This window comes from Astyanax mexicanus, chromosome 3 (genome assembly GCF_023375975.1).
Source record: "Astyanax mexicanus isolate ESR-SI-001 chromosome 3, AstMex3_surface, whole genome shotgun sequence".
Taxonomy (NCBI): Eukaryota; Metazoa; Chordata; class Actinopteri; order Characiformes; family Acestrorhamphidae; genus Astyanax; species Astyanax mexicanus.
This window is the reverse complement of record NC_064410.1, coordinates 64,314,010-64,335,588: the sequence shown is the minus strand read 5'-3', so window position 1 is coordinate 64,335,588 and position 21,579 is coordinate 64,314,010. Positions and strand designations below refer to the sequence as shown.

The following is a 21,579-nucleotide window of genomic DNA, read 5'->3' as shown; positions in this document are numbered from 1 at the left end:
CTTATTTTCGGGTTAATACTTTACACTATAGGTTATATGCAGCTGTACCTAAAGTAGACTAAAGTAGAAGTTAAAACATTTTATACTATTTATTATACTATGGGTGTGCAGCTGAATTACAAATATTAATCTGAATATTAACGTAACCACATTAAGGCTAACTACATTTAGATGTGCATAAAAAAAATAATAATCTGTACACCTTTTTTCCGTATACATTTAAAGTTAGGGTCGTATAAGGTTGTTACGTTATAGGTACGTTAAGTTGTGTAAGGTCATTTGATTTATTAGGTTGATTTGAGGTTAATCTTTCGTAAGGGCGTTATATATATTTTTATCTTCCTAAAAAAATGCCAACATATCAACATACTTTGGCTTTGCTCCATTTAGAGAGGTCCAGTTACGTATGGTGCTACGTGCAAAGAGGCATTGTCCAATCAAATCATGCACTCTCTGAAGGGTGGGGACGCTGAAGATGGATAAATTGAGGCAGGGTTCTGTACTGCGCAGGGGATTTACATTGCACATCTTCAAGCAACTTCCCGAGAAAACTCTAAACCGTCACTATGGTTGAGTGGACAGATGCCGAGCGCAGTGCCATCTCTGGCCTGTGGGGAAAGATCAGTGTCGATGAAATCGGACCTCAGGCTCTATCCAGGTTAGTAGTTATGCTTTCGAGACTTTCTGAACAACTTCTTTTGGGTTCCTTAATGTTTTTTCTTTGAGATAACTCGGTTCTTTTTCGTTGCAGACTTCTGGTCATCGCTCCATGGACCCAGAGGCACTTCGCTTCCTTTGGTAACCTGTCCAGCGCCGCTGCCATCCAGGGAAACCCCAAGGTGGCTCATCATGGCAAAGTGGTCATGGGTGGACTGGAGAGAGCCATCAAGAACATGGACAACATCAAGGCTGCCTACGCCCAGCTGAGTGTGATGCACTCTGAGAAAATCCACGTGGATCCCGACAACTTCAGAGTAAGTTACTTTTTTTTTATTTTTTTATTTGTTGAACCCTCCCAGACCCTGCGTCGATTACAATGGACATCACTTAGTTTCTTTTTTTAAATGTTTTGTTGCTGCACAGTACACAAATTGAACTAATTGTTGTCCAACAGAATAGATCATAAACCACCCAATGAAAGGATAGCTTAGCTCCGCCCACTGCACTGGACAAAAAAAAAATCTGCAACTCGGTCATTAGGGGAGGTCAGCACTACAGAACTTAGGAAATGAGGCAAATTAATACAAGCTAATTGTATCTAATTCTGTTTGATTCAGAACACTTTTTTTCTTTTACGTTTAGGAATAAACTTTTTGTTAGTTGCATTTTATTTGTATATAGATTTTATATGAGGATAGGATAGTGTCTTAAAACAGCATTCTTATATGTTTTCTGCACGGGAACATAATTCAGGTCTGAAAGGGTTAATAATCACAACCCAAAGCCTGAAAGACTATTACCTCAAGTGTTCAAATGCTAATGCTAATTCTAATACTTTTGCTCCGGTTGTTTTCTCCAGCTTCTCGGAGACTGCATCACCGTTTGTGTGGCCATGAAGTTCGGACCATCCGTCTTCACCCCTGATGTTCAGGAAGCCTGGCAGAAGTTCTTGGCTGTTGTTGCATCTGCTCTGGGCAGACAGTACCACTAGACAATAAAAATGGACTACAGTTTAACATTAACTTAATGCTTAAAGCTGTTGACCAAAGTGATGAATAAAACATATTAAAAGCACATTACTAGTTCTGTTATTTGTTTCACCATAATTCTATATGGACATGGTAAAATATTTAAAGTTGGTTTCAACAGGAAATAAGCCAAAGTGATTCTGTGTTTTAGTCAGAATAACTAATATTATCAAGTTGAGTGAACTTACCGGCTCAATAAAATTACTTCAGAAAACTTTAACCTGAAAACAAACAAAATGTTTGTTGAGCCAATGAAAAAATGTGATTAACCAATTTTTAGTATACTGCATAGGTCAATGCTCTTTCTACAGTGCTGATTCATACAGCTTTCCTATAGGCTCCTGGCACCATATATTTGCATAATGGGTGTGGCCTCTCCCCTACTTCCATCTTTGTGTTGTCTGTTGCTCAAAGCTACCTTATCCTAGGCATGCAATATTAAAATGATTACCTGTTCTCAGTATTGTAGGCTGTAAGAGCAAGTTAACTTTTTTCTGTGTTCCTATTTGTCACAGTATGGCTTATAATACTGCCTCAGTATTATACTGTCAGTATTGGCAGTTTCAAAAAACAAGCTAAATATATTGAGAATTCCTATATATGTATTAAAAAAACTAAATTATTTAAGCCCACAGAACTTGCTGTTGTGTGAACAGAATAGTTGTTTGAACAAAACTCAGTTAAGTTGAATAAACGTAACTGATTTAAGTTATCATCTAGCTTTGACTCAGTTAGGTAAATATACCTAAACTTGTATTTGATGTTAGTTGGTAAATGTGAGTCGGGTGGTTGTGGTGTGTTTGATGTTAGTTGGTAAATGTGAGACGGGTGGTTGTGGTGTGTTTGATGTTAGTGTCACGGCCTAGTTTAAAAATGGGCCAAAATATCCCTTAATACGGTGGCCGAGAAAGCCCAACGCAGTGCAAATTGAAAAGCGCTGCAAAAGCACAAAACACAGCCATCAAAATACAACACAGGCACAGCAAATAGAAAAACGCGCTGCAAATACAACCACAACACAACGGAAGTGAGTCACAACACAACGGAATTTTCCCGGGGGAACTTAAAAGATGCTGTACCAGCTAAGCTGCGTCTTCAGTAACGTCTCGGACTTCACTGTGTGTACAAAGGACAATAAGTGGCAAACAAGGCGTTTTGTGAAGCAGAACTTTTAATAATATGCACACAACCGTGGTAATCACAGGTAATAAACATAACTTACTTTTCAGAAGCTTGTTTGCCACTTATTGTCCTTTGTATACAGCTGGTACAGCATCTTTTAAGTTCCCCCGGGAAAATTCCGTTGTGTTGTGACTCACTTCTGTTGTGTTGTGGTTGTGGTTGTATTTGCAGCGCGTTTTTCTATTTGCTGCGCCTGTGTTGTAATTTTGATGGATGTGTTGTGCTTTTGCAGCGCTTTTCAATTTGAACTGCGTAGGGCTTTCTCAGCCACCGTACCTTAACCCAATTAAAAAAAAAAAAAAAAACTATACACCTTGGGGATCAGTAAAGCCAACAGTAATACACTGGAGAGGGTATACATTTCACAATCATTTATTGAACAATGGAAAAATAAGATCTACTTAAAAGAGATTAAGAAATAAGATTTTGTAGAACTCCAAAAGTCCATACAGAAGTCCAAAACCTTGGCAGCAGCTCAAGGAGGGAAGTAAAAAGTCCACTCAGTCCGTTGGTGGCTTCACCACTGACAGCCCACAAAAAAAGAAGAAACAAAAGCAGTAACTAAATTTTATAATTTAGAATTTAACTAAATCATATAAACACACTATAAATAAATATAAATCAAAAATAACAAAAACAAATCTCTACTGGCAAGAACTGGTAAAACACTAAATATTCACTCCTTCACACCACTGCACACTCAATCACCCCAAAATTCAAATATACAAATAAATATGTAACTCAAAGCCAAAGCAAAACCCACACACTCTTCACAAAAATAATAAGTAAATAGCAAATTAAATATAACCAGAAGCCAGAATAGAAAAAAAACTAAATTCTATTATTAATTTAAAGTAAAACAAAATCAATAAACCAAAAAAATATAAAATATACTTAAACTAATACTAGTGGTGAGCCAAGAGTAGAATTCTCAAAATATGGGGGGAAATAGCACTTAACTTAGGGAAGGGTGAGCGTTCTCACCCTTCCTTCTCCTCACAACGCCTCTTGCAGCAGACAAACGCCGCTGCAATAGAGTCTCTCACGTTCTCATACACACCGGCAGGTCCACGTGGCTTCCCAGCGCGCTGCAGCAGACACAGGGCAAACACTAACATGAACAGAAAGCCGCTCCCTTTCCCACAGACAGCAACTTGTTCAGAACTGACTCAGAATAGAAACTTAACTTTGTGGAAGGGTGAGTCGAATCCACACCCTTCCCCCAGCTAACACAGCCTCACCGATTCACCTTCTCGATCAGTGATTCAACCAGCGGCCACTCGATTCCTTCGAATCCCAGTTCAGTCAGCGCGGGTCATTCCCAGTCAGCGCTCCGCTCCGCTTCTCCACTGCCGTGTGTTTGGAGAGAGCCCCCAACCGCGTCCGCGTGCGGCGTCCCTGGTCCTGCACTTCCGCTCTCCCGATGGCCTGGTGTGAGTCTGTTAAATAGTTCTGCTCAAACAGCGCCAGTTCACAAGCCGCAGCTGAGCCGCATTTAATCAAATTGCCTTTGCTGCGGCAGCCCAACAAAATAAAAGTCCATAAAATAAAAGTACAATAAATTAAAAATCACCTTCAAAACCTTAATTTGGCACCCGTGACATTAGTTGGTAAATGTGAGACGGGTGGTTGTGGTGTTTTTGATGTTAGTTGGTAAATGTGAGACAGGTGGTTGTGTTGTGTTTGATGTTAGTTGGTAAATGTGAGTCTCTTTCTTATTATTGAATCATTAACACTGATCTTAACTGAAGCGAGTGAGATCCTGCAGTTCTTTAGTTGTTCTGGGTTCTTTTGGGATCTCCTGGATGAGTTCTTCATGCCCTTTTAGAGTAATTTTTTTCGGTCGGCCGGTCACTCCTGGGAAGGTTCACCAGTGCTCCATGTTTTTTCTCCATTAGTGAATAATAGTGAATCACTGTGGTTCTCTGGAGTCTCAAAGCTTTAGAAATGACTTTATAATCTTTTCCAGACTGATAGATGATCAATAACTTTATTTTATTTTCTGTTGTTGAGTTTCTTCAGAATTTGTCATGCACCAAAGTGATAGAACATCTCGCTGGCTCTGCTCGTTCTTCACAATATGTTTCCGGAGGTCCACGCTCCCAAAGACCTGGCGGCGAGCTTCTGTCATAGCCATGCCAAAGCCAAACAAACCAACCAAAGACCCAAAGTCCTACAGGCCCATCTCTCTGTTATGTGTCCCGTATAAGATCTTGGAGCGTCTGATCCATAGCCATATTGAACCAGTGGTGGACCTACAACTTCCACCAGAACAAGCTGGCTTCCGCCGAGGCAGATCAACGGTGGATCAGGTAACACTACTTACTCAGGACATCGAGGACAGCTTCCAGGATAATGAGAAAGCTGGAGTAGTATTCCTGGACCTGACTGCCACCTATGACACTGTGTGGCACCGTGGACTGCATCTAAAACTGCTAAGGACAATCCCGGACCGGCACATGGTGAGATTTATTATGGAGATGCTATCAAACCGCAGCTTCACTGTCCAGACCAGCGATGGCCAGACCAGCAGGCTCCGCAAACTGAAATTTGTGGGAGAAGGCCGGGCCCTCCCGCATCCAACAATACATTAAGGACCCAGGAGGTGGGGTAAAAGGAGAAGACCTGCCACGGCATCTGTGGACCTCCCTGAATCGTTTGCGCACTGGAGTAGGCCGTTTCAATTCATCTTTAAAGAGGTGGGGCCTGTCGGACAGTGCGGCATGCGAGTGTGGTGAACCGGAACAGACAGCTGAGCACATAATCTCCGGCTGCCCCCTATACAGCCCACCCTCAGAAGCTGGGCTCTTTGACTTAGACCCACAAACGAGGTCGTGGCTGCTAGACACTGAGTTGGCCATCTGATGATGCACGAGAGAAGAAGAGTTTCTTCAGATGGGGCTATAATAATTATGTGCTGCTTTTTGAGATATTTTATCAGCTTCATGTTGTCAGACAGGTTCTTTTTAAGTGATTTCTTGATTTTACGGGTCTGGCAGTAATCAGGCATGGTTGTGGCTAGTAGTGAACTTGAACTCAACTTTTTAAAAATATAGTTAATGACAATTAATTCTAGGGGCAGATATTTATTTATTTATTTTACTTTTTATATTCTAATGTTTTATATTTTGATTCTTATGTTCTTAGTTCATTATTATTTATTTTATAAATTCTTATAATTCTTATCATTTTACTTTACTTTTACTATTACTTTTCTACCTATTTTATATTTAACAAATTCTTTACATTTTATGTGCAATTTCATTTGTATGGTCTTTAAGAAATTTCTTTATTACACATATATTTTATTAAATGTTGATTTAAAATGAGTATTTCTTTTATTTATTATTTTTTACTGTTTCATTCCTTATTATTTTAAATGTCTTATTAAATCCCTTTGATGCTATAAATGCTCGGCAACATTGTAAATGAGGGTCACCCTCAATATTTTTCCGAGTGAAAATAAAAGTTGATTGATTGATAAAGGAGCTGTCAGAGGTTCCCCATAGATCCAGTCAATGGTTGTGGACCCAACAGGCCCAAGTAAACAGGAACAACAGTGAGAATATTTACATATTAAATATTTTCTTAATAATGTATTCATTTTATACACACTGTTATTCTTAGTAGATATGTTATATAATATAATGATATAAAACTATAAACTGTTTTTGTTTTGGGACAGGAAGTGGAACCTGAGGACCCAGGCCCTGCTGCGCCTCACTTGCGCCACTGAAAAGCGCAGGCAAGCGGTGGAATTACACCCCTCATGTTAATTTAAGAGAAAAACACTTGATGAACAAACAAATAAAACTAAAAAATGACGTGCCTGGAACAAAGGACAGATTTCCCAAACATAAAGAAAATATACGGACAAATACACATCTCTTGAAAAATAAAGCTGTTTAATGCGTCTGGTTTCACAGATTAACAAAAATAACTTATTTATTCTTGGTTTTTATCTCTGAAGTTTTGATTGTCTTTTAGCTCTGTTCTCTTCTACTTTTTGTTTCGTTTCTTTTCAGATTTTCCCTTTTTGCTCTGAAACAAACACAACATAACGTACTGTACAAAAAAGTGCGAAGAGGCTGAGTTCCCTTCAAACCCATTTAAATACTAAGAAACATCAGGTGCCTCAGGTTGGAGCTACTTATTTCATGGTGTTTAATGGATAACAGCATTTTGATGCCGTCGCCCTCTGCTGACAGCCGCATGTACAATCTGACCTTTTAAAAGTACAAAATTCGTTCTGAAATAATATTAAATTAAAATATTAATAATATTAATATTATGTAAATTCGTTCTGAATTATATTTTGTTGAAGTATTTGTTTGTTTCACCACTACTTAGGTAAATACTGTAGGTAAATACTAAGTGCTATAAGTAAAATAATATTTTAAAGGACTGTGTGTACATTATGTATATATATACATACATATAAATGTATGTACCTTTTCAGGGCATTGTGTCTGATGGATTTGTAATCATAACTCAGTTAGAACACAATGCCTAAAACACATCTTAAAAAGTTGGGATGGGGCAACAAAAGGTGTTAAAAGTAAATACTTATCAAATAAAACTGACATGAATGATTATAAAAATGAGTCTCTCTGAAGCAAATATGGGAAGAGGTTGTTCCTCAACTAACATTGCGTAGACTTTGTACATCTTACCATATACAGTTGTATGAAAAATTTGAGCACCCCTAATCATTTTTCATGATTTTCCTTCAGCTCAGCAATTTCAGTGAAATATATCATAAAGCAAATAGACACAGTGATATTTGTGAAGTGAAGTAAAGTTAATAGGATTTACAGAAAGTGTGCAATAATTACTTAAATTAGGCAAGTGCATACATTTGAGTACACTTGTTGTTTTATTAATTTGAATACCTTTTGCACTAATTATTAAAAAACAACATTTGTTCAGTAAGCTCATTGACCCTTGACCTACATACACACAGGTGAATCCTGAGAATTATGAGAAAGGATTAAACTTGCGCCAACTGCAAGTTTTTCTCCTCTTTTCTCATTTTCTCTGAAGAGTGACAACATGGGAGCCTTAAAATAAAACTCTCAAATAACCTGAAAACAAAGATTGTTTAACATGATGGTTTAATTAGAGGAAGGATATAAAAAGTGCAAATCTGAGATTTCAGCTTCAGTTTCCACTGTAAGGAACAGAGTGAGGAAATGAACCACAGAAACAGTACTAAATAAGGCTCAAAGTGGCAAAACAAGAAAAATCTCAGATAATCAGAGGAGAAGGATGATGAGAACAGTCATAGTCAACCTACAGACCTCCATAGCTCCAAAAACCAACATCATCATCTTACTGCAGATGGAGTCACTGTGCATCGCTCACTATTCACTATTCAGCTCACTTTACACGAGGAGAGGCTGTATGGGAGAGAAATTAATGCAGAAGAAGCCTTTTCTGCCACAAACAGAGTTGCTTCAGGTATGCTAAAAGTAAAGCACATTTGGACAAGCAGATTCATTTTGAAATAAGGTTCTGTGGACTGATGAGGCCAAAAATTTAGTTATTTGTAGGATGGTTATTTATGCATGGTGAAAAAAGAACACAGCATTCCAACACAAACACTTTACTGCTGCCCACAGTAAAAATAGTGCCGGTTCCATCATGCTGTGGGGCTGTGGGACCAGTGCAGGTACTGGGAATCTTGTTAAAGTTGAGGGTCGCATGGATTCCAGTCAATATTAGCAGATTCTTCAGAACAATATTGAAGAATCAGTGAGAAAGTTAAAGTTAAAGCGCCGGAGCTGGAGACTTTAACAAAACAACGACCCTAAACACTAAACACTAAACAAACTGCTTAAAATCTACTAAAGCACTAAAGCATTCATGCAGAGGAACAAGAACAACATTCTGGAATGATCATCTCAGATCATCTCAGTCCTCAGACCTAAATATTACTGACAATCTGTGGTGTGATTTAAAGCGACTGTTCATGATCAGAAACCATCAAACCTGACTGAACTTGAGATGTTTTGTAAAGAGAATGATCCAAAATACCTTCAACCAGAAGCCAGACTCTCATTGGAAGCTGTAGGAAGAGTTTAGAGGCTGTTATTTCTGCAAAACGAGGATCTACAAAATATTGATGTAATTTTTCTGTTGGAATATCTGCCTAATTTACTTTAAAGAATTATTGCACACTTTCTGTAAATCCTATCCTGTGTTTGTCTGCTATATGATATATTTAACTGAAATTGCTGATCCCAACAAACAATGATTTATAAAGGAAAATCATGAAAATTATCAGAGGTGCCCAAACTTACCACTACATACCACTAGATTTACCTATATATATTCATATTTATTTGCATATGTATATATGCAACTTTATTTGCAGCAACAGGTCAATACACTACTAAAATATTTCAAATATAGATCAGAACTATCAAATGCGTATGTTTTTCTCTAATTTCAGTCATACTTAATAACTTGGGTCACTGAATTTCCTGGCCAATAGACATTGAGAGCAGAAAAAAAATTAAAGTATATTGTAGACCTGCTACAAAGATTTTTTTTGTAAAACGTGTCATTCACACAACGTAATTCATAAAAAGTCATAAAAACACATTTCATATAACATAAATTAGGTCAACTGAAATAATAAAGTAATTTTGAGTGAATTTTTAAGTTGTTTTAATTTGTAAGAGTTTTAATACATATTAAAGAATAATTATCTGAACTAAATTTTTAAGAACTATCAAATACGCATTTGATAGTTCTGATCTATATTTGAAATATTTTAGTAGTGTATTGACCTGTTGCTGCAAATAAAGTTGTGTGTGTCTTTGCTTTATCCGAGCCTCTTCTTTGTAGAGAGATAAGTCATACTATCTATACCATACAGAAGCTTACATCTATTAAGCAGTATCTCTAAAATTAGGTGTGTTTTTATTTTAAAAATGTTCATAGTGTGATAATAATTACTTTTTGCAATAGTGGGTGGCTTAGTCAAAACTTAACCCCTTGTTTATGAATTTCTAATGGCCCTACCTTTAAAACTGCACTTATTCATAAACAATTAAGTTAATATTAATTTAAAAAGTAAGATTATACAAAGTAATGAATCCAAATAAAATAGAATAGTTAGAATAGTTAAGGTACATCTCTTCATAAAAGTTTCTGCATATTTTAGGTTAGAGTAAATTGATTTCAAGTCAAGTCAAGTAGTTTTCATTTCATTATGTCATACTGAACACTAAACTGAAGTTCAGTTTATTCTATAAAAACAAACATATTGTTGGCCTATTCTTAAAGAATGTTCTAAATTTATTAAATAAATGAAATCTTATTTGATTTTGAGCTCGGGTTACTTCATATCAAATAGGCAGCCTATAAAGCAGTTAGTATTTTACTAATATTTTGCTAATATTTATTCTAGAAGCCTGTCAATAATCCGATATTTGCAGTTTATTGCATTTAGCCTATTTTTAAAAGCTAAAACAAAGTTAAATCCATAGTTTTGTTAAATGTTTTAAGGTGAGCAGGACTTAATTTTTATTTAGCATGCAGAAAATGAACAATTTCATACCTTGCAATGTTGCTCGCAATAAAGTAGATAATTTTCAGCTTGGTAAAACTGTCTTTAGTAAAACTTGCAACAATCCGTATTTCTACTTTTGCAAAAAAATACGGTCAGTTGTAATATAAGCACGTATAATTGCACATTTAGGCAGGTGTTTTTGATATTTGAACTTTGACTTTGTTCAGAAGTGTCTGTTTCCTGAAATACCGATTTCCTTATATTTAGCACAAAATGTGTCGCATTTCAAATTAGAATTGAATTGATAGTTTGTCTAATAAGAATTCGTCTAATAATAAGTGGATTTAATGTACTAGCTTATTTTAAAATGTCCCTCGTTATGCTTCTTCGCGCTGTGTCTGTTGAGCTAGTTGTGCTGTTCAGCTCAAGTTATAAGTATAAGAAATTATTGCACAGACTAATTTAGTCAGAAACACAGTAATTTGTAGTTATAAATAGCCAAACATTGGCACGCCACCAGTGGATATGTTATGCATCTTACTTCATTCACCAACTCTCTTGGCCGGTGCAAGTTTTTCTGAGTTTTTCTACCTATATTTATTGTCTTTGTGCTACTTTTAACGTTACATACGTCTTTTGTCTGTATCATTCTTTCTTACCCTTTTTTGTAAAGTATTTGTATACCTGCTACTGGTTTACCAAACATAAAGCTCTGATTTACCAAACCAGCTGCTGATATGAAGACAGTAAAGAATTATTAGACTCCACAAGAAAAGCTTTGGGTGAATTATTGACCACACAGTTTGAGTCTTCTATTAATACGCCACACTTTTTTATGATGAAGCAAAAAAAAAATCGGCACGTTTTCCCAGCACTGGTCAAAAACATCAATAAGATCGCTACGTTTTTACATTTAATCGCTTAAATTGTAAAAAACTGTTAACAAAGTACACGTGAAACACGTAATGCTTTATTCATTTGGTGACTTTATTCAGACTTTTGGCTGTGTCAAAGAATAACTGCCTCAATTGACTGTTTCTTGACATTTGCTGTTTAGCGGTATCTCTCAGCCAGACACCAGGCCAGGTTCTGGAGGAACTTGTCTACAGACACATGAACCTCAGGAGTGAAGTCATTGGGGAACAGCATGCCCATGACCACGATGATGTTGTGAGCCAGGATCTGAGTTTAAAAAGCAAACAGAAAAACGTGTCACTAGCTAGAATAAAATATTTGATTTTTTTTATTAAGATTGAGTGTTTGGAAAAAATACACACCTTGAAGTTGGCGGGGTCCACACGCAGCTTGTAAGCGTGCAGTTCGCTGAGCTGAGACAGAGCTGATGGAAGGTCTTCAATGCTGCCAACTGCGGCAGTAACAGCTCCCATGATGGTCTTTCCATGCTTCTTCACTGGGGCAGATCCAGGGCTCAGGTCAGCCCAGTGGGCAAAGTAAGTCTTGGTCTGGGGGTAGACGATCAGCATTCTAAGGGAGGCAATATAAATTAGTCATGGATGGGTATATTCACTACACATCACTTAAATAAATTAAATATAACGTGAAAAACATAAAGGTCATATTAGCATTGCTTTTACAGCTATTGGTGGGACATCGCGCTTATGCTCGCCAATGCACGTAGAGTTATTTTTTCAGCTTTAAAAGAAAAATACAGAAAGTAGAATTACCTGCCCAAAGCTTCAGCTCCAATGTCATCAGCCTTGGCGCCGATTTTGCCCCAGAAGGCCTTCACCACGGCCATGTCATCGACAGTAAGACTCATCTTCGCGTCTTTTTCTCCTTCTCAGCTCAGGAAGAATTAAAAAAAATCTCCTGCTGAATTTCGCAGCGTCCCCCCCTTTTATATTAAGCTATAACCGGACCCACCCAAGCGGACTATCTAAACCACACCTCTGATACTCGTTAGGTTTGGTCCCCACCCTGTTTAATCAACACCATGCCAATGTATAGCCTGCTTTTTATCTTTCAGATAAATATATTTTTTTGTCCATGATCACACATTGAATTCTACATTACAGTGGGTATATCCACGTGCATAGCATGTATAGAGCTGCTAGTGAATTGTGCGTTTGAATGTTTTAATAAACCTGAAAACATGGGCGTTTTATTGCTTTAAAACAAATTTAAACTCACTACAAGAGTGCAAATAAATGAAATGCTCAGAAACAAATATATTGCTATAGGTTGTGTACATGTAACCCTATAATACTATATGTCGCAATTTGTGGACAACGTGCTTCCTTTTATAAAAAAATACCACGCAATTAAAGCAGTGTATGTCCACATACTTGATCTATTGAATCAACTTGGAAATGAGGGCAATATATATCTTGTATACTTGTAATCATATATTACTATATGCTGTAATTTGTGGACAACGTGGTCTGCAAGTATTTTCTGCAGGGTCACATATTGAATGTTACAGCTGAATTAAATCAACTTAGAAATGGGGCAATATATATCTTAGCAAAATGAACATTACTATGAAACTGCAAATTAAATTAAATGCTCTGAATTTAATACATTGCTATAGGATATGTACATGTTATAATATTTTTTACTATATGTTGTAATTTGTGGACAACGTGGTCTGCAAGTATTTTTGCAGAATCATTTTTGCATGATCACATATTGAATGATACAGCTGAATTAAAGTGTATGTCCACATACCTGATTTATTTGAATCAACTTGGAAATAGGGTAAAAATATATATCAGTAAAATGACCATACTATAAAACTGGAAATTAAATTAAATGCTAAGTATTATATATATATATATATATATATATATATATATATATATATATATATATATATATATATATATATATATATATATATATATACACATGCATTATCACATATTGAATGTTATATCTGAATTAAAGTAGTGTGTATGTCCATTTACTTGATCTATTTAAATCAACCTGGAAATGAGGGTAATATATTGTTTAGCAAAATTATCATTACTAAAAAACTGCAAATAAAATTAAATACTCAAAGTTAAATATATTGTTATAGGCATTATTTTTCGTAGTTTGGTAGTTTGGATTTCCTGTTTTCCATCATTTTTTATTGTCAGCTTTTTTACAACCGAACTGGACAAAGTAAAAGACGTTTTACATTTAAATAAAGTTTGTAGGTATAATATAAATTAAAATAACATATAGGAAACAGCAAGACGTTAGAACTTTGACATATATCTTTCCTTCTCTCTATCCTCCTATATCATTTATGGGTTAATATCTATAACTTTATTATATATATATATAACACAACATATATGTTATGTGGCAGCATATTGCATTGAACATTTTATTTTTTTTCCTTACAGTTTCTTTGTAGACTATAGGTCATTCGTTTATTGTTCATTACACTTTATTTATTATTCTAGAACATGTTCAGTATTAATATATGAACTGTACATTTATGTGTACGTATGTATATCAGATTTGTGGAAGAATTCCTCGAATCGTGATAAGCATTAAAAAAGAGGTGGCCATGTGCCAATCTGCGATGCACACGCCCTTATGTTACGTCTATAGAAACAGGGCCAATCATATCGTCCTCTGGCTAAAGGGCGGAGGTGTTAAACATCCATAAATTGCGTTCAGAATTTGCATTAAACAGCTTCAAGCGAGAACCTCGAGACAGCCTGAACCGTCAATATGGTTGAGTGGACAGATGCCGAGCGCAGCGCCATCACTGGCCTGTGGGGAAAGATCAGCGTGGATGAAATCGGACCTCAGGCTCTATCCAGGTAAGTAATTATATCCATAACTATACTCTCTTGTGTTGATCTCTTGATATAGTTGTTCTTTTAGATGACTCGGTTCTTCTTTTTGTTTGTTTCAGACTTCTGGTCATCGCTCCATGGACCCAGAGGCACTTCTCTTCCTTTGGTAACCTGTCCAGCGCCGCTGCCATCCAGGGAAACCCTAAGGTGGCTCATCATGGAAAGGTAGTCATGGGTGGACTGGAGAGAGCCATCACCAACTTGGACAACATCAAGGCTGCCTATGCTAGTCTCAGTGTGATGCACTCTGAGAAAATTCACGTGGATCCCGACAACTTCAGAGTACGTTTTAATTTTTTTAGTCCTAAAACATCTCAAAATCTTACAAACCACTGATTTTACTGAGAAGTTTTTAATACTGTTTTCTTTTATTGTTTTCTCCAGCTTCTCGGAGACTGCATCACCGTTTGCGTGGCCATGAAGTTCGGACCCTCCGTCTTCACCCCTGATGTGCAGGAAGCCTGGCAGAAGTTCTTGGCTGTCGTTGCATCCGCTCTGGGCAGACAGTACCACTAGTGTCATTCTTAAACGAATAGGAAAACAGCTAAAGTTCAGCTTTAAAATCGATGCACAATGCTGTTGACCAAAGATATTCCCTTGACACAATAATAAAACATGTTATAAACGCATTTCACCGCTTCTGTTATATTGCATACATACATATCCTCATCACTATACAAATATCATCGCTAAAATATGGGGTTCATGTGTCTAAAGGCTTTAAACTCTACCAATCATGTAATTTATTTGAAAATTCTTTTTTTTCGGAACGGGTTGTTTTAATTCACGTACCGCTGGTGAGAAGGAAAGCTGTAAAGCAAGTCAAGTCCAGTCGACTCAAGTAGTTTTATTATCAATACTGCATATGCACAGGACATAAAGAGAATTCAAATTATGTTACTCTCCTTCCCAAAAGTTTTCTTTTTCATCTGATAAACTCTCCTCATTTGAGTTAAATAGAGTTATTTCTAATTCTCATCATCTCATCATCACCTGGTTTGGTGAATTTGTAAATGTGGTAAATCAGGTGAGCTGCTGACGGAACTGAACATAATATACACATGCTGGCTGAGGAGCATCCAGGAGAAATCTGGAACTACACTTTGTTCACCTTGGCTATATAACATACGTAGTTAAAACGTTTTACTGTATTTATGTTTAGTTGCATCTGGTTAAATCATATGTAGTGCTTTTTTCAGGTGAAAACACTCATATTGCTGAGATAAATGGATTAGTGTAATTTGCTTTGGTGCCTAAAACCTTTACACAGTACTGTACGTGGGACAAAAGCAGAATAATGAAATGAATTTCTGGGCCAATTGGTATTAATGAAATGAAATCCCGCGGTGGTTCTGAGTCAATTCCTTATAAAAAAAAAGAATCAACCTAAACATCTGGACAAAAAAAACTATGGTGATACAACCCAGTCTCATTTCCCATGCGTATTAAATGGTACGCAAAACTAAACATTGGCATGCGAACTCATACACTCGAATAGTGCTGCGTACACATGCTACACTGCTTTTATATATATAGTATAAAGCTAGAGAGAGAGAGAGCATAGGATCGCTGTAAGCCCGGACAAGTTGTATTTACTTTTTGCCTTTTTTTGCCTTAAAAAACTTAATTTAGCATAACTTAGAACATCAAGTTGTTACAACTAAAGGGGAAGTTGATTTAACTTTTTATTTTATTTTATTATACTGTAAGACAGAATAAGTTGAGTTTACTTAACTTTTGTAAGGCAGCTGATTTGCTCAATTTTTAGTAATGGGTAATGAAAACTTGAGTTAGCATGAGTTACAACATTCAGTGAGACAGTAAAACAGCAAGCGATAGAGAGAGAGAAAGAGAGATACTGAAACATAGCGCGCGCGCGAAAGAGAGTGAGAGAGTTGAATTAAACCATTTCCGGAGGTGTCAAAAAAGCGAGGATGTGACAATTGTAGTGCCTTAGAAAAGAGGCTATAGAACATTTCTGTTTCTCATACTTGCTCTCTATAGTGATGCATTTGTTCTCGCGTTTCGGTACACATTTTTTATTGTAATTAAATACAAAATGCAAGATATTATTTGTCTGTTTTAATAAGCAGAATTTTACAATACCTAATACAAATAATAGTGAATAAATAATACAAACATTATAATATTAACTCTTATTTGTATTAGGTATTTCTGAGTACAACACAAAATACCTTTTTAGAGTGCATCTGTACTGATAAGCGCTGTCCAATCAACCTTCCTGCATTTGGTTGAATCTGAGCAGAATGTCTTTCCCTTTACACATCAGAATTCATACTTCTTCTTGTGTCTTCTGTCAAATCTTTAGTAAACACTAGTGGCTCAGTGCCATTGAAGCCATTAATGCCCAACCACCACCATGTTTTACAGAGGATGGGGAGGATGTGCTTGTGTCGAGCTGTTCCAAGCTTTCTCAATACTTTCTTCTTCCCATCATTCTGGTACAGGCTGATCTTAGTTTCATCCGTATAAATAGCGTTGTTTCAAAACTGAGCTGACTTCTGTGGATGTTTATTGGTAAAGTCTACTATGGCCTCTCTTTTAAAGTTCTTCTTCCGCTAAAATCCACTTGTTCTTGTTGTTTGTGAAATGCAATAGGTCTCTCTGAGTTATTTATGATGCTGCATATAAAACAGTTTCTCAGCCTCCATTATCTGCAGTAGCTAGAAAAAGAAAATCCTCAGAAATACGAGTTGATCAGAGAGACAAAACTAGTTAACTACATTAACTAGTGAGTTCATAGCCTCACCCACCTCAGCTCAAGACTGCCCACCCAGGCTACAGCATTAGGAGCTGTTGCTAAGGAGGGGCTACCAGCTCTGTTTACTCTGTTTACAGCTTCTGTTTAAACAGCTAGTTAGCTTTAGCTATCTTGTATAAGTTACTTTATGTTTAAATCGGATCTCCGGTTGATTCTGTGTTTTACCAAATGCTTAAATATACACTAGGGAAGCACAGTTTGACTCAACTCGACAGCACATTCTGGGCCTTCGACGTGGTGAAACTGTCCAAATACCGAATTACCAAGTCTGAGTTAAGAGATTAGAAGCATTAGCCATGTTGTTTGCGCTGCCGCAAGGAGACTGGCTTCGCGGCCGCAATTTTAGGGGTTAACTTTATCTAGCACTCAGTGCTGTATCTTTATAACTGAGGCTGTATCTCCAAAAACATTTTGTCCTTTGAGTTTTGACTGAAGGCAGGTAGGGGTTCTCTGCTGCAGTGCCATCAGCCAATCAGAGGCAGTATGTTTGCATGTATGAATATTCATTAGCAAGAGCCAAATCCTGTCTTTCTTTAGAGACCTCTAATTCAGTGATCTAAAGCAGGGCTAAATAGAAACACCAGAGCACTTTTTTTTTTCGCAAAAAGCAGCTCACATTTCATTCATTCATGCTAGAGACACAACTACACATTTTAAAATTAATTTAAAACGATGGAATGAACAATTAATGATTTGTAACTTGTGGTGAACCCTCTGTGATTGCTCTTTTGAAGTCTTCTCTTTATGGCAGACTAAGATCCTGATAAACCTACTTCTGGAGAGTGTTCTTCACTTGGGTGGATGTTGTGAAGAGGTTTTTCCTAATCATGGAAATGATTCTGAGATCATCTACCACTGTTGTCTTCTGTGGACATCCAGGTAAAGGAGTTCTTTAGTTCACCACTGCACTCTTTTTTTTACCAGAATGTACCAAACTGTTAATTTGGCCACTCCTAACATTTCAACTATATCTCTCTAATCAATTACTTTTTTTCCAGACTTATTATGGTTTTGTATTCCATTGAGAGCTCCTTTAACTGCATATTGTGTGTTCACACCAACAATTTCCAAATGCAAATGTCACAACTGGAATTGGTTTCAGACTTTTTACTTATAATCTAATAACTGATGATGGATAAATGAGGAAATCATTAATACAACAACTTTTGAGCCCCTGAAATAAGAAGGTCTTGTATAAAATTGTTTCTAATTCTTGAACAATTTATAGGATTTTTTAAAGTTCAAAACCTTGTATTCAACCTAAAGGTCTAAACTTTGATTGCATCATATGTGTTTCATTCCAAATCCAGTGTGATGTCATGCAGTGCCCAAATCATCTGTAATGGGGTGAGTTTTTGAGGGGGTAAAATTAAATTCTTTGGAAAGCTAATGCCGTATTTGCAATCAATTAATTAATCAATATGTCTTATTTTAAGAGAAGCAACTTTATAAACATTGATAATCTGTTGTTCTGCAGTTATGTTTGTTATAGCTAAGAATTAAGTTATCTGTAAGTGAGAATTAACAGAATTTGACAGCAATTACCATAAACATTCACCAATTTAGATAGATACCTAAACTACCTATACTAAGTGAATCATGCTTGGGTAAACATCACCGTTCTTCTTTTAATGTTTTGCATAGGATTATGCGTTTTGTGTGTTTATTTGTCTTCTCTTTGGAACATACATATCAGAATATCGGCATTGTTAAATATTTAATTTTATTGAACCGAGTCATTATGAAGCATTGGAATTTTATTGTGGCAATGACAATATTCTGTAATAAAAAATACAAACGAAACCGCAATTAAAAAGTTAAAAACAACCTAATGCTGAATACTAGTCATTAAGTTTTGATTTTAATTAAAAAATATGTTTGATTAAAAATATCACGTAACCAAATAAGGCAGGTTTAACATAGTGTGTTGTGTCACACAGTCATTCAGAGCTCATTCGTAAAAACTTCTTTCATGCTTCATTTTTCTTAGAATATAAAATCGTAAAGTTAAAACAGCGGATATTAACCTTTTTTTTCCTAAATAAAAACAGAATTCGGTAAAAACAAGAAGTTCACACAGCAGAAGCTGAGGATCTCGGATGTCTACTGCGCAGCGCCAGTCATTTAATCGCTCGATTTAAAAACTTATTTAAATGCGCAATACAAATAAAGGTTAAATAGACTAACACGCTATTTTGTCCAGGTTTTGACGAGTTCCGTTTTCCTTAATACTGTCTCTTAACTGAAGAAACACTTCTTTGTGCATGCTTTGTGCATTTGTCGATGATATTGCTTTAAAAATAAGTTCTTGTTCAGTCATTTTGCAACGCATATTTATTCAAATAAAGTAGGTTTTTAACTAAAATTGGGTATTTAAAAGTTGTAGTGTCTGTGTAATTGAACATTTTGAGGAATTAACAATTTAGCGTGTGAAAGCGAAAAGACACCACTGTAAATGTGATATTTTTCCTAAAACAAATAAATGAATACATTTATGTGCAGAATTGATTTTGCATGTTCTTTTTGGTCTGGGTAACGTTTATTAATTTATTTTTCTGACTACTGCTGAATGCAAAATAGAAAACTGGATGTTTTTTCTAATTTTAGTTTTTTTTTCTTCTCTTCCCCTCACAATCGTAAAGAAAATAATTTTATTTACTTTATGTTCTAATTTTTTATTTTTTACTTTTTTAAATTTAATTATACCAACAGATTTGTTACACAATACAAAAATGGACAAATCTGAAAATTGAGAGAACATTCAACTTTTCATTTTTCTTGAAATTCTGTTTGCAAAAGGCTGACATGAAAAACTCTAATTGGATGAAAACCCATTTCTCCATTTCGAATTTAGCTTGATACAGTACGAAAATTAAACTGCTAAACTGACTCTTTTTGTTTGTTTGTTTGTTTGTTTGTTTTTCTTGGTTCACGTATTTGCACTTAGAAAATCAACAAACGGTGTAATTGAATCAATAGTGCTGAAACGTAAGTGCATAAGACTTTGCATGCAGCAATACATTTTTTTACTGATGGTTTTGACCATCATCAGAGACAACGCTTTAGCAAACGATAACCTAAATAAAGTATTATAATAAACGTTAGTTTATCATAAAAACACAAATACACATGTTTAAGTTTATTCATCAAGTGAGTTTATTCAGACATGGCTGTGCCCAAGAAGAACTGCGCCATTAGACTCTTCCTTCCGATTGGTGGTTTAGCGGTACCTCTCAGCCAGACACCAGGCCAAGTTCTGAAGGAACTTGTCTAGAGACACGTGGACTTCAGGAGAGAAGTCTCCAGGGAACATCATGCCCACGACCACGATGATGTTGTGAGCCAGGAGCTGAGATTAAAGAGACAACAGAGAACAGATTTAAAATTATATTAAATGAATTGGAAATCTAAATCATCCCGGTTTAAATTAACTGTTTTCTTTATTAACTGTAATGCGAATATTGGCAATCACAGGTTATGTAGAGGAGATCTACCTTGAAGTTAGCAGGGTCCACTCGGAGCTTGTAAGCGTGCAGTTCGCTGAGCTGGGACAGAGCTCCAGGAAGGTCTTCAATTTTGGAAACTGCCTCACCAACAGCTCCCATGATGGTCTTTCCATGCTTCTTCACTGGAGCAGATCCAGGGCTCACATCAGCCCAGTGGGCGAAGTAGGTCTTGGTCTGGGGGTAGACGGTCAGCAGTCTGATGGAGGCAATATAGATTAGCTTTGTATCTATTCAGTCATTTTTTCATTGTAAAAACAACATTTGTGTTACAATACCGCTAAATGTTAACATTAAATGCTTATTTAAATCTGGCAAATACAATGTGCACAAAACAATTCAAAATAAACAAACAAAAAACAACTGTATTGTCTAAAATACATTAACACCATATATATACACCGAATAAAATTACCTGCCCAAGGCTTCAGCACCGATCTCATCGGACTTGGAGGAGATTTTACCCCAAAGGGTTTTGACCGTAGCCATGTCCTTAGCGGTGAGACTCATCGTTACGTCTTGATTTCCTCGACTCTGGGTGTATTTAGAAAAAAAAGCTCCTGTTGAACTTGAACAGTTTGACCACCTTTATATTAAACCAAAAAGCGGACCACACCTCTGATAGGCGTTTCAGCCGGTCTCCACCCAGACTGATTAACCGGTGCCAATTAAAAGATAACGAAATTATTTTTGACCTCAACTTTGGGCTTCAAGATTAATTTGGCTGAATCATATTCGGTCCTGTATTGATATAGAACTTTTATTAATTTTAGTAAAAAATTAAAATCTTGTCATTGTTATTTTTATTTATAATTTCTGTTCACATAACGTTATAATGTTAACGTGATAATGTAAAAAAAGAAGACAACACTCTTTAGACCAATATAGTTGAGCTATGATGAAAGACGTAAAAGATGTACATTTTATTTACCAATTATAAAAGGTTCTTCATACTCACAAAACAAAAGTTGAACTGTGGCTTAGCTTAGAACCCTTTCCACTTTCGATTTTCAAAAGTGTACATTTTCCCAATGGAAATGTGTCTAGTGGTTAGAATGAGAAATGGGAAAATGCAGACAATGTTCGTCTA

At 36.2% G+C, this 21,579-nt stretch overlaps 4 protein-coding genes across 4 annotated transcripts; 2 read left to right on the top strand and 2 right to left on the bottom strand.

The window, feature by feature from the left end:
- Positions 1 to 503: 503 nt before the first annotated feature.
- Positions 504 to 1,734, top strand: LOC103026581 (hemoglobin subunit beta). Its single transcript, XM_007238195.4, has 3 exons — positions 504 to 658; positions 752 to 974; positions 1,520 to 1,734. Exons 1-3 carry the CDS (start codon positions 567 to 569, stop codon positions 1,649 to 1,651), a joined length of 447 nt encoding a protein of 148 aa, XP_007238257.2. The 5' UTR covers positions 504 to 566; the 3' UTR covers positions 1,652 to 1,734.
- A 9,621-nt stretch (positions 1,735 to 11,355) lies between these two features.
- Positions 11,356 to 12,229, bottom strand: LOC103026054 (hemoglobin subunit alpha). Its single transcript, XM_007238193.4, has 3 exons — positions 12,075 to 12,229; positions 11,667 to 11,874; positions 11,356 to 11,571 (listed from the first exon to the last, which is right to left on the bottom strand). Exons 1-3 carry the CDS (start codon positions 12,167 to 12,169, stop codon positions 11,443 to 11,445), a joined length of 432 nt encoding a protein of 143 aa, XP_007238255.1. The 5' UTR covers positions 12,170 to 12,229; the 3' UTR covers positions 11,356 to 11,442.
- A 1,784-nt stretch (positions 12,230 to 14,013) lies between these two features.
- LOC103025741 (hemoglobin subunit beta) lies at positions 14,014 to 14,833 on the top strand. Its single transcript, XM_007238192.4, has 3 exons — positions 14,014 to 14,168; positions 14,264 to 14,486; positions 14,589 to 14,833. Exons 1-3 carry the CDS (start codon positions 14,077 to 14,079, stop codon positions 14,718 to 14,720), a joined length of 447 nt encoding a protein of 148 aa, XP_007238254.2. The 5' UTR covers positions 14,014 to 14,076; the 3' UTR covers positions 14,721 to 14,833.
- A 5,285-nt stretch (positions 14,834 to 20,118) lies between these two features.
- On the bottom strand, positions 20,119 to 21,063 carry LOC107196800 (hemoglobin subunit alpha). The gene is made up of 3 exons (XM_007238189.4): positions 20,905 to 21,063; positions 20,481 to 20,688; positions 20,119 to 20,335 (listed from the first exon to the last, which is right to left on the bottom strand). The coding sequence occupies exons 1-3, from the start codon at positions 20,997 to 20,999 to the stop codon at positions 20,207 to 20,209; spliced, it is 432 nt and encodes a 143-aa protein (XP_007238251.1). The 5' UTR covers positions 21,000 to 21,063; the 3' UTR covers positions 20,119 to 20,206.
- Positions 21,064 to 21,579: the final 516 nt, after the last annotated feature.

Excerpts from the sequence above, each read along its gene's own strand:
- LOC107196800 (XM_007238189.4), bottom strand. The coding sequence starts at position 20,999 with ATGAGTCTCACCGCTAAGGACATGGCTACGGTCAAAACCCTTTGGGGT. Across the intron at positions 20,689-20,904 it reads GGTGCTGAAGCCTTGGGCAG|ACTGCTGACCGTCTACCCCC; the intron begins GTAATTTTATTC and ends TGCCTCCATCAG. Across the intron at positions 20,336-20,480 it reads TGGACCCTGCTAACTTCAAG|CTCCTGGCTCACAACATCAT; the intron begins GTAGATCTCCTC and ends CTTTAATCTCAG.
- LOC103025741 (XM_007238192.4), top strand. The coding sequence starts at position 14,077 with ATGGTTGAGTGGACAGATGCCGAGCGCAGCGCCATCACTGGCCTGTGG. Across the intron at positions 14,169-14,263 it reads GGACCTCAGGCTCTATCCAG|ACTTCTGGTCATCGCTCCAT; the intron begins GTAAGTAATTAT and ends TGTTTGTTTCAG. Across the intron at positions 14,487-14,588 it reads TGGATCCCGACAACTTCAGA|CTTCTCGGAGACTGCATCAC; the intron begins GTACGTTTTAAT and ends TGTTTTCTCCAG.
- LOC103026054 (XM_007238193.4), bottom strand. The coding sequence starts at position 12,169 with ATGAGTCTTACTGTCGATGACATGGCCGTGGTGAAGGCCTTCTGGGGC. Across the intron at positions 11,875-12,074 it reads GGAGCTGAAGCTTTGGGCAG|AATGCTGATCGTCTACCCCC; the intron begins GTAATTCTACTT and ends TGCCTCCCTTAG. Across the intron at positions 11,572-11,666 it reads TGGACCCCGCCAACTTCAAG|ATCCTGGCTCACAACATCAT; the intron begins GTGTGTATTTTT and ends TTTTAAACTCAG.
- LOC103026581 (XM_007238195.4), top strand. The coding sequence starts at position 567 with ATGGTTGAGTGGACAGATGCCGAGCGCAGTGCCATCTCTGGCCTGTGG. Across the intron at positions 659-751 it reads GGACCTCAGGCTCTATCCAG|ACTTCTGGTCATCGCTCCAT; the intron begins GTTAGTAGTTAT and ends TTTTCGTTGCAG. Across the intron at positions 975-1,519 it reads TGGATCCCGACAACTTCAGA|CTTCTCGGAGACTGCATCAC; the intron begins GTAAGTTACTTT and ends TGTTTTCTCCAG.